The following is a 12,202-nucleotide window of genomic DNA, read 5'->3' on the forward strand; positions in this document are numbered from 1 at the left end:
CATTCAATTATATTTAATTCCAAGTCCATTTATTCTCCTGTTTCCACACATCCAATGAAGCAAATGTTGCAAACAGAAAAACACTTTGAATAATTAAATGTCTGCTCCACTGAAAGATTGCTCTGAAATGACTATTTCTGACAGCAGTATGGTTTCCGGGAAAAGGGCAAAAACAACCTCTGATGACTAAAATAATGATTCACTTCGGAGCTATGACAACATTGACTGGACGTGTTGTTAAATGACCAATTTCAAATAATTGTCTTGTGTACACATGGAACAGATGCATTGAAGTCTTTTTATATCTCAATAAGCTGCGTAGGCCCTCGATACGCCTGTGTAGTTATTGTGACGCCTGTGTAGTTTCGGTTTTATAAGACTTACTCCTTTGTGGATGGTCTATTCGTAAGCATACTTACTGTGCTCTGCCATGTTTTATCTTCTATTCTTCTACCCAACAAAAACATGACATAAAACATCATTTTTTCACCGCTCATTTTAATTTCCACTCCGCCGATCGCTCATGTGCTTGTTTGCGCCTGTTCCCAAAAGAACCCGTTATCAAAGCCCCCACGATGTCGTTCTGGTACCACAACTTACATTGGACAGTTATAGCTGATGAATTGTAGTCTAGTTCCTAGTTTAGTGCTGGCATATTGTAAATTTGGGTCATGCTTGGTTTATTCCTGATTAACCCTTGTGCTGCCCTCGTTTGTTAATATATAAAACAAACCATAATTGATTATCAAAAATGTTATAAGCTCAAATAAACAATAAATATTTTTTTTCAGAATCAGAAAGGGTTTATTGCCATTGACAATATATAAACTTCACAAACATAGGAACTTATCTTGGTGATCGGTGCAACATAAAACAATTGATAAGTAGGAACAATTCTTGAACAATTCTTGGCTGGAATCTGGGTTTGGGGACTTGACTTGACCAGAGGGAGCAGTGTTGCATGCTGGGTAATCGTCTGCACACCTGAACAGAGATAGCTTAGTGCCAGAGGCTCGTCTTGAGTCTGGTCCACAGCGGGGATAATCACCAGCGCGGCCTTGTGCACCTCTCAGCCCAAAGTCTTTTACATCATTCCAGCTTTTCCATCTGGTGCAAGAAAACTTACCTCTGACATTTCTGATGCGTCTTGTAATTCATTTCGAACATCTTAAGTGCTCAAAACTTCCCCAAGATAAAATGAAATTGCATGTTATTATGTTTAATTTAAAGGGGTAAAAATGTAGAGCATTATCAGAGTGGCTAACTACACTTTGTACGTACATTTATGAGAAACCAGGAAAGTAGTAAGGATATTTACCTAGTAAGATAAATACATTTTTTCCACATTACTTTAACTTAATAATTTAATTGTAAATCAGGTCTTATTACTGTATTTTCGGACTATACGTCTTTTTTCATAGTCTTGGCTGGAGTGCGACTTATAATTATATTTATACGTATACATACTTATACTGTAGATTCAATCAATCAATCAAGTTTATTTGTAGAGCACAATTCGTAAAAAGCGCATTACAAAGTGCTTTACAATGTTAAGACATAATGCAGTTTATAAGAATATAAAACAGTGTATGTCAAAATAAATAAATACAAACATTAAAAACAAATTATTGTGGTATTTAAAATATTAAAAACCATGTAAAAATATTTCAGTCATAGGAGCGGCTAAACAAAACAGTCTTTAGCTTAGATTTCAACACAACCAGGGTGGAGCCCTGTCCCACAACTTTGGGAAGGCTATTCCAGACCTTTGCCCCATAGAACTGGAACGCAGATTCTCCGTGTCTGGTCCTGACTCTGGCACCAGTAGGAGGCCGGTCCATGTTCAGTCCTGACTCTGGCACCAGCAGGAGGCCGGTCCATGTTCAGTCCTGACTCTGGCACCAGCAGGAGGCCGGTCCATGTTTAGTCCTGACTCTGGGCACCAGCAGGAGGCCGGCCCATGTTTAGTCCTGACTCTGGCACCAGCAGGAGGCCGGTCCATGTTTAGTCCTGACTCTGGCACCAGCAGGAGGCCGGTCCATGTTTAGTCCTGACTCTGGCACCAGCAGGAGGCCGGTCCATGTTTAGTCCTGACTCTGGCACCAGCAGGAGGCCGGTCCATGTTTAGTCCTGACTCTAATGTGATGGTACTTCCTGGTTCTAGTCAGGACCCGAGCAGCAGCGTTCTGGATGTACTGCAGCTGTTTTACAGCTCGTTTGGAGAGGCCAGTGAGCGGCCGTTACAGTCTAATCTACTGGAGACAAACGCATGGATAAGACTCTCTAAATCTGGTTGGGACACTGTATTTTTCATTTTGGCAATGTTTTTTAGATCGAAGAAAGCTACTGATGTTATTGATTTTATGTATCGGTTGAAATTCAGGTCTGAGTCCATTATTGATCCTACATTTTTCACCTTGTTTACAGGTTTTAGAGAGAGAGACTGGAGGTAACACTTTCTCTTTGTTTCTGTGGGCCAAAGACGATGACTTCAGTCTTGTCTGAGTTCAGCTGGAGCGGGAGGATTAGATTTAAGAATTAGATCAGTTGTAGCTCAGTGCTCTGTAACATTTTCTCCCACTAGCAACTTTATATGTTTTACATTCTGCTCCTACCTAAGAAGTTACTGTCTTATAGGGGAAAATATAATCCATTTCTGATTTATAAAGATGTTACAGAACATGAATTACTGTAAAATACTTAAAATCATTTCATCATCATTCATTTAGGCCATTATCACCCGCCCCTACAGGATTGACATAACTCTCCCTGCTCAAGATTAGATTTGGTTTTCGATCTGGTCTTCCCCCTGAGAATTGCAATGCGTGCAGCGTGAGCACGTGACAGAGACAGGTGATATCAGACCAGCCCTGAATATAGCTCTCCTGTTTCAAAGTCTCTGTGCACAGCCTCGTCTGCTCCTTAGTGACTATACTCATGAACGCTGCCAACTGTTCTGACTCATCTCCATATGTTTCCTCACCTTCAGCATCCCTCACTCTCCCTCTCTTAGCTTCCTGGACTAAACCAAACTTGTGGGGTTGAAGCAGCCTGAGGTCTTTCCTGCCATCAGCCAAAATCACACCAAACAACATCTCTGAGATCTGAAAATGTTATGGCCAAATTGACTTGCGTGCCTAGCTTTTTATTCCATCAATATTGCTTTTACCTGCAGGCTTTTTGTGTGGTTAAGGTTAAGATACATTGTATTGTCCCCGTGGGGAAATCTGTCCTCTGCATTTGACCCATCCTTCAATGGCGCTGGGGCATCTCCTCAGATCTCTTCTCCAGATCTTTGCGCTGGGCTTGGTCAGGACTATCTTCGCTGGAGGATTTGACCTATTGATTATGTTTTGGTTTGGTCCGGCGTACCCAGACACGGGTAGAAACATGCAAACTCTGCACAGGAAAAGCATTACAGTGTTACAAGCTGAAGAGAAAATGGAAGCTTTTTGACAGCCAATGTGAGCACTGTCTGGTGAAGGTGTCTATTCTTAGAGGTATAGAGGTGCTTCTCTATTTGTTCTTATCACTGAAAATACATCTTGGTCTAATGTTTACCATTGATGCGTTGTCAGAATACTGATTCTTGCCATTGCCTGTTTTTGAGTGACTTGTTATTTACAGTAATGACAGCTTTCAGCGCGTTCCTGCCCATCGCCAGCTGGTCGCCTCCCACAGGCCAAATAAAAAACATAGGGAGCTGAGTGTCCATGCCAGATCACTTGGACTCTGGTGCGAGGATTCACAGCAGCAGATGATCATGAAATTGACGCTGTTACTTAGATCAGATTAGATTAGTCTTTACTAATTTGTCCTTGGCATTTGACCCATCTTTCAATGCAGGTGCTGGAGGCATCTTCTCAGGAGCAGTGCATCGCCCAGGGAACCATCTCCAGATCTTGACCTCGGCTTGGTCAGAACTTGGTTAATGGGGAAAGTCCCCAGTCACAGGGAGAAACATGCAAACTCCACACAGAAAGGCCTTTCGATTTATGAAACTGCCCATTTCAGTAAATAATTTAGCTTCTAGTTTAGGGAGCGAGTGGAGAGAAGTGACTCCAGCTTCTGTCAGTTCCTCTCTGTGGTAAAGTCGAGAGCAGACGCCAGCCCATAGAACTGCTCTGCCTAAGCACATCCTGCTGAATAAGTTCAGCTTCACCGTCTCTGTGGGCTGGTTAGGTCAGACGTGAGACTTTTTGAAAGAGGAAAAAGGTGTTTAATCACTGTCAGTCCGAACCAGTCTTCCTATTGATGTTTAATCAAGTATTGCTCAGGTCATCAAAATGCATCAATAAAAGCAAATTTTCTATGTATTTTGACTGAAAACTGCAGTTTGGATTGTGAACATTAAAGCTACTGAATTTGAATAGCCAGAAGAACATGTATTTGTGGTATAGTTGTTCAAGCAGGTGCCGCTCTTGGCTGTAGGGGGTCTTCTTGAGTTACATTTACTATGCTCTCCCTGACTAATATTATTTTTTGCATTATAGTTAGATAAGATATAGACCGGTACATACATATACTGCTTCAGGCCCCTCCCTATATAGAGAGGCTCACACTCCTGTAGGCCTGTTTGTACCCTGAAGAAGGCCATGCTCGGTCAAACCGTATTATGTGTCAATAGCCATGTAATACAGGCATTTTAATTTTTTGTAAAATCACCCCTAAATGTCTTTAAGGGGCGTGCGTGATCAAGCGGGCAGTCGCTTCCACAGCTGTGCGCTACAGCCAATTACTGCTCAGGCCCCGCCTCTGTCTCCCAGATGTTCCCAACGCAACTCATTTGTTACAATTTAGTCCAATTTAAAGTGTGTCTAAAGTCTCTCTCCTAGTATGGAGGCAGTGTCAGGGTTTGTCCAGGAGAAAACGATGGTCATTGTATAAATAGTTTACAGAATAATAAAACAAAACTAATTTGTCTCTTCAAGATTCAGGCCTATTATTTAACTTTTCTTGATAGAGGGTGTGTCATCGACATCTGTTTGTCGTCCTCATAAAGACCTTAATACGTTTTCATATTCGTGATGGCCGTTATTATGCACCTTTTACGACCACGCAGAGTTTTAACGGCATAATAAAGGCCCTTGCAGGTGTGTTTACATGTGAGTACCAGAAGCGCTTGTCCCCCGCTGGCTCTCACCAACATTATCTCTCACGATGTGTGAGCTGCAGGGCATCTGGCTCTCTCCTCCGCTCCTCACTCCATTTATCAGCCACGCCCTTTCACTCACACGCCTTCTCCTCTCACCTCGCATATTTGGCCACTTTATTGTGTTGCTCGGAGCACTCGAGCGGCTAAACAAAAACACATGTGCTCACGGCGGCTCTGCACATTGTGTCCGAACACGGCCCCGCCCAGTTTGCCTCCAGTTGCCTCCATTAAGGATTTTAGAATGTTTGAAATGTTCTGTGTTCATGACCTAAAAACGTAAGCACCAGCATCTCCTCTGCTGTTCTTCACACTGACATAACTCACCACCTCTGCACTATTCGCGTCACTGCCTCAATTTCATCACAGGGACCATTCAGGTTTCCATCATCTAATCTAATTTACGACTGTGATAAATCAAATCGCACAGGCTTCCCGGGGACAGGGAAAAGCTGCATTGGCAAGAGCTGTGTGGACTTTGGGACATGAGTGAGATTCTCTGACCCAGTTTAGGATGAGTCCGAATTTGGTCATCCTACTTACATGATATTGAGTGTCACGGGTGATGGATTTCTTCCTCCGGTCTCAATCTAATCCGCCTTTATCCAAAGTAATATTTGTGCCGACTTTTTGTGTGCGCAGGAACCAGCCAGAACCACATTTCATGAGATTATGGATTTTTCATTTGCATATGGAATACTCAACAAGGACTGATACTATGGGTTAGCTGGGTCACCTTAAATGACCTGCCACATCGGGGATGTTGTAGACTTTTGCCTGTTTGTTCCAACATAGTGAAGTCAGTATAGAGCTACTGAAGTATTTTGTAACTCTCAAAATGACTAAAGACATGCCCCGTTCATTGATTAACAGGGCGTGTCTGTTAATCATCCTGGCAAAATCCCCCTTTTGACTGTTAAAAAGCATTCAAAACTATTCTCAAAATCTCACAATGCACTCACAAGATCACAGGCTCATGCAGTAGTAACTGTTTGTACAGAGAAGTAAATTCGGTATTCATATGCAAAAAAAAAAAGGCAGGATAAATAACTAGTTGACGAATAAAGATTAAAAAGTTTCCCCCCTCGCTGTGGTTGACTCAATCTCGTGTCTCGGCTCATCTTCTCATTCCATTCCTTGTGTTGTACTACGTTAACTTACAAGGTATTTCCACACCATTTTTAACCTCATTCTTTTCCCAGTTTGTCTTTAAAACCAACCTCACTAATGGGTCACTTTGGTCAGCTTTGGCCTTTCATCAGAGTTTTGCCGCTTTTTCCTTCTGCGGAGCCCGAGCACTGCCAGGATGACCACAGAGATGTAATGCCTTTCAATAACTTTTTATAGACGCTGGGCATCAGAGGCCAGTTTGGAAAACGAAGCGATGAGCCATCATCGAGTGGCCAGAAGTGAACTGTCATCATTTTGGACTTTGAAGGCGAGATGAATGGGCCATCAACTTCAATAATCCAATAGGGGCAGACTGGCTTTGGGCAAACGGCAAACAAGACACATCGGATGAAATTAAAATTGATATCCAGTGCTAAGAAAGACGATCAAAGAGCTCTCAAGAAGAGCAAAGTTACACAACATGAGCTAAATATCAAATATGGGTTGTTATGTGATAATAATTGGTTTTGGGATAAGATAAAGTTAACGATTTTGACACAAACATGATTACTACAACTATAACTGATGTTTGTGTTTATATCAATTCCAAATACTGCCAAAAATGCATCTGGTATTCTTCTAGGAACCAGTTTACATATAGTACATAAAAAAACGATGTAGTTATTACAAAATGTGCACAGTTGGAGGAGACTTTGTATTGCACTCTTGGATACCACAACCCTGACAATTGTAGTGAAACAGTTCCTTGGTGCGAGGGCAGGTGGCACTATGAGTCCAAGACAACGATCACTACAAGTCAAATTTAGTTGTTGACAGCAAGTCATTTCATACCTTTCAGTTTATGTTTTGCAGTAAAGATTGACAGAGGGTCTTTCATGCCACACACACTCACTCCAGACCTGAGTGAATCAATAGTCTGACTAAACCCTGAATCGATCGGAGATGTCACGAAACTCATTGAGATTTTAGATATTGTGAAAGCATCATTATAAGTCCTGGGCCGTATTGAACCAGCAGAAGCACTGTCACTCTGGATGAATAAAGAGTCATAAGAATAAAGAGCTGTTTCATGTGGAAAGTGTGTTCATTTTTGACGTACCAGATGTTGACAGATTCGTTCAAATTGTACTTTTTGAATATATGAGATGCTACTTTCAAAGGCACTGTACAGAATGTTTACTGTCTTTAAAATGAGAAAAAACAGAACTAGTACGTTTTAAATTTAAAGCTCTCCAAACGTATTCCCCACTTTAGTGACACATTCCTAGCAGCAATTATCCAAAAGATTCTCTGAAATGTGTTTAGAAGTATTTTACACAACTGGAGTTTTGGCATCACGATAAAGCTAACAAAAACTAGCACGCCAAGAGCACCTTTTCTGGTTTGTGGGGAATAAAACGCTTTATAATTGGATGTAGACAGCACTCAGCCGTCTGATTTTGACCTTAAGAGCTTTAACAACATATCTGTACTGGGACAATCAATATTACACGAAATAAATTGGGTGAAATTAAATATATTTAACTTATTTTTACTTTTTCCATTTTATTGCACATAACAGCAGTAAACTAATGTCACAATGTTTATGTTATGCAGTGTCAAATGTCCCTTTTGGTGTAGCAGTTTGGTAAACCGTTACCAAACTTCTCTGTTAAGCCTAAAAGAGGGGAACTAACATGTAAGTGGGGTCTAAAGTGGAGACGATCAGCTTGACATTACAATACAAGTTTGATTAGATTCTTAATTTAGGTCGTATGTCACTTTGAATCAAATCCAGGGAAATCACTAGAACACTTTCACCACCAATAAAATGATAGTTGGTCTAGTCTTATGGAGCAATGTTCCAGAAGCTTTATAAGACAAGACTCAGATCAGGCATTGACAAGGTGATATGGCCACAACTGAGTAACACTCATGATTTCACACAAAAAACCTGTCCTTTGACTAATCGCCATTTATATACGATTGATTCTTATCTCTATCCTTCGAGGGTTTGAAATTGGTCTTTAATCTTAGCTTTGTTTTAACTCAATTTCACCATAAAAAATATATTTAGTTGGAACTACAACATTTGAGCTGATTTTTGCTGTTAAACAAGTCCCTAAGTCTCAAACAAAATTAGTTGTTTTTCACCTAGTCACACTTTTTTGACGATGAAATACCTGAAGAAGACCGTGATCACAGGCTCCTGACCGCCACAGTCAGACCATCTCAAAACCATGCTGTCTACGATTGTGTGCAACGTGTCACCGTGGTAACAGCGATGTCCCTGCAAAGTATCAATAGGACGTGAGACTTACCTCAGTCCGTACAGCACAGTTCCGTCCGGGTGCAGTCGGATCATCCTGTTCTTCACCGTCACGCCGTGCACAAAGGATTTCTTATCGTTGAGGAAGTACGTGTCCGGGACCCACAGCTGGTCGGCCACGCGGTTGTCCAGAGTCAGGTTCAGGGGGATCTCGGAGTAGGACAGCCGTTTGTCCCTCCACGCCTGCTGGAAGTACATGGTCAACGTGTAGTCCTGCAGGGAAGAGCAAAAGAGAGAGAAATTACCCAAAAGGCAAGCGTTTTCTACTGTCGGAATGTGTTTTCTTTGAACTGATTCAAGGGTTCTTAGGTTCCTAGATCAGACACTTCAACTCTGACTGAAACTTGCATGAAAGCCGAGGGCAAGTTTTACCGAAATACATGAAATAAATGGAAAAAGATTGGACTCCAGCGTACCACTTTATACATTTCCTTGCACGTAATGAAAGAATCAACCCTAACAGTAGAAATAGTTGTAGTAGTAGATTTATTCGGAGTTGTATTCCTGACACAGGCGATGAGGAAAAGTTACTCTTGAGAACAGTCTTCCTCGGAGCTATTTGTGGTTTCAGACTGAACTTTACGACTAGACAAGACTTCAATATTATATGAAGTTCACATGAAAGCAAATGGGACATACTCTCAAAGTACAGAGCAATTGGGGATTCCTTCTTCATGGAAACACTAGGTTAGAACAAAGTGTGAAAGAATGCGTTAGAGAAAGAACAAAATGGGGAGACAGATGGTGAGTTGAGCCTTTGCCACTACAGAAGTGCTGATATATATTGTTATGAGCATAAATTGGATTGAGTTTGCGTTCATGCGAGTGGGTAAAGGAAAGAAGAGGAAGCCACATGCGCTAGACAAATGAAAATAACCTCCGGGCATTTTCCAAAATCTGTTTCACAAACTCACATCGATCCGCTCTATTTGGTTTGACCGTGTTTCGGGGATTAGATCCGGGAATGGACTCAAACTTTCTACGTTCTACATCCCGAACGCATTCAAAGGAATTTACATCAAGGAACCATTCAACCAGTTCAGACTCTCAAACACCCACTTTCTCACAAGTGTATGTAGAAAATGGAGGCAAGAATTTTGAAGTGTCTTTAATATGTTTAACAAAGTATTACAACTATTTTCTACCAACTTATTGCACTTATTTCACTTGTATAATAAAAGTAAAGGCTCAATTTCAGTGCTTAAAACAGATTGGTAGTTACTGTCGCTGCATTTATACTTCCCGTCCGACCATTTCTAACGTCAGGTCTTTGCTCCGCTAAATAGCCACAAGAGGGCACTAGACGTAACTTAGATAATTGACCAAAACGGAAGAAAAATAACAACCAGAAAAACAAACATGGAGGCACCCACGGCAGTTTTTTTTAATCATATTTGTTGTAAAAGAGTCAAGGAAACAAAGAGAAGCTTTTATTTGTTTGGCAGCTTGTTCTAGGTCCAGTGTTGTGCTGTGTTCACTACTGTGCCCAGTGGTCAGCACATGTACAGCGCCGTACTACACGTCCACAAGCTCAGAGGGGACTGACCAAATGATGGACAGATCAAAGCAGAGGAAGAACAGAAACCTCTGCGTGTTTGGAACGTAGAACAGAAATGAGCCTTCAGTGCAGTCGACAGTAGTAGGTTTTATCTTCCTGTTTATAGGTGAGATCTTGAGGACTTTTCACCATAAGATTGACCAGCGGTTCTCAAACTGTAGCGCGTGTACCACTGGTGATATGCGGTGTACTTCAGGTGTATGTGGATTCTTCTGCAGTTTTAATATTTGCTGAAGTTAACAACAATTCATTTCCAATTGCTGTCCTCTTTTGGGTTTGTCCTTCTTCAGAACCAGGAAAGAAAAGTCCTATTTCAGGCTTTTTTGGCCATAGTTTAGATCCAGAATAGATCTGTTTTAGATCTGGTTTATAATTGGTGGTACTGGAAAAGCCAAATACTTTCTTAGGTGGTACTGATATAGAACATTACATTTTTCACAACTCCAAAATCCGTGGATTAGAAAATACATCAAAATGTATTGTCCACTTTTAGTTTGGAATAAATTAGTCTCAACCAAAGCTATTAAAAATGAGTTTACCCATAGAGTATTACACAGTACAATTTACAATGCTTATAAAAGTTGAAGCTCATTTGCTAAACAAAACTAGAGATTTTTTTTATATTCAGATGCAGTCTAAATCCCAAACAAAGTAAATCTAGGACATGGTAAAACAGTCAAGCTGGCATTCACTCCACTCGTACCAATCACCATAAAATATTCAAATGCACGCGCCGTCTGAGGAACTTTTGTCATGACTGGCACTCCCAACTTCTTTCAGGAGCGGCTGAACATGCATTTTTGAATATGGCCGACGGGTACAGATCTGACATCCTGCCCCGCCCTGGGATAAGAGCTTTAGGATGCGGAGGGCGAGAGTGGTACGCACGACCTGAGCTGACTGAAATGGGTTTAGGCTGTGCTTCTGTTGTTTGTACCTTTTGGCTTTGGGAACAAACACGTTGGGATTGAATTTTAAAAGATGGACGTTACGCACGAGTCACTGAGGGTGAGAAAGATGAAAAAGGAGAGAGAACAGACAAGCACGTGGTAAAAAGGTGAATCCCGGAACGAAATTTACGCAACACAGATATCACAATGTCAAAGTTTCTCTATAAAGCGCATTTGGCTCCAGTTAAGATGTCATGTGCATAACTGTATGATCTCATGTTGTGGCAAGTCGCAAATTAGCACTTAAACTTGAAATCGATTGTATCATCACTCATCAATCAAGGCGGGTAGTCCTCAGTTTCATCTAAAAGTACATTTCCTTGAATAACTTTCAAAATAAAATTAAAAAACATTCAGACACCATATTTATACTCCAATACTTTTTTTTTTTTTTTTTTAGTCTGCAAGTGACAAAAGCTTTAAATAACGTATTCAACTAGAAAATCTGCAATGGCTGAAGCCATTGCTGGAGTGTCTGCGTCTCTCCCTCTTGTATTGTGAGTGATGTCACAATTTTTTTTATTATTATTATTATTATATTTTCCATTCCTCCCTCTCCCCCTCCCCCCCCCCCCTCTCTCTCTCTCTCTCTCTCTCTCTCTCTCTCTCTCTCTCTCTCTCTCTCTCTCTCGCTCGACTGGCTCCGTCCCAAAATTCTAAAGAATAAAGCCTAAAGAATAAAGTATAAAGAATTCCGCTGACACTCATAATGCCTAAATTCATTTACAAGAGTCTGAGGACTACGAAACGTCTGAGGAATAAAGTCTGGCGGTAATGCAACACTCGGATGCCAACCGCCATAAAACAACAACAACAACAACAACATTTAAATGGGGAAAAAGTACTAATACTTTTGCAAATTCTGTAAAAAGTACAAGTTTTTCAAATGTCAAACGTAATAGCACACGTACTACTGCGAAAGCGATCATAATGAGGTATAACATGTTCGGTTGAAGCGTTAAGGAGTTGAAACTGGCTAAATGGAAAATCATGGAAAATATAATAATAAAAAATACGTGAAATACAAGAACATATAGTGCCTGCGTGACATCACGCAGACACTCAATTATTGTTGATCTATCTTTTGAAAACATGTGTATAAT

General features: G+C 40.9%; 1 protein-coding gene across 1 annotated transcript in view; it reads right to left on the reverse strand.

Annotated features, from left to right (window-relative positions):
* The window catches only part of LOC140360481 (gamma-aminobutyric acid receptor subunit beta-2-like), an 80,897-nt gene that overhangs the window by 36,036 nt on the left and 32,659 nt on the right, over window positions 1-12,202 (reverse strand). The window contains exon 4 of the mRNA XM_072445689.1: window positions 8,584-8,804. Within this exon, the coding sequence (XP_072301790.1) occupies window positions 8,584-8,804 (221 nt within the window). The remainder of the gene's footprint in view (window positions 1-8,583; window positions 8,805-12,202) is intronic.

The sequence above is a fragment of the Eucyclogobius newberryi genome, unplaced genomic scaffold (assembly GCF_026437365.1).
Source record: "Eucyclogobius newberryi isolate DKJ021-1_F unplaced genomic scaffold, fEucNew1.0.hap1 SCAF_15, whole genome shotgun sequence".
Lineage (NCBI taxonomy): Eukaryota > Metazoa > Chordata > Actinopteri > Gobiiformes > Gobiidae > Eucyclogobius > Eucyclogobius newberryi.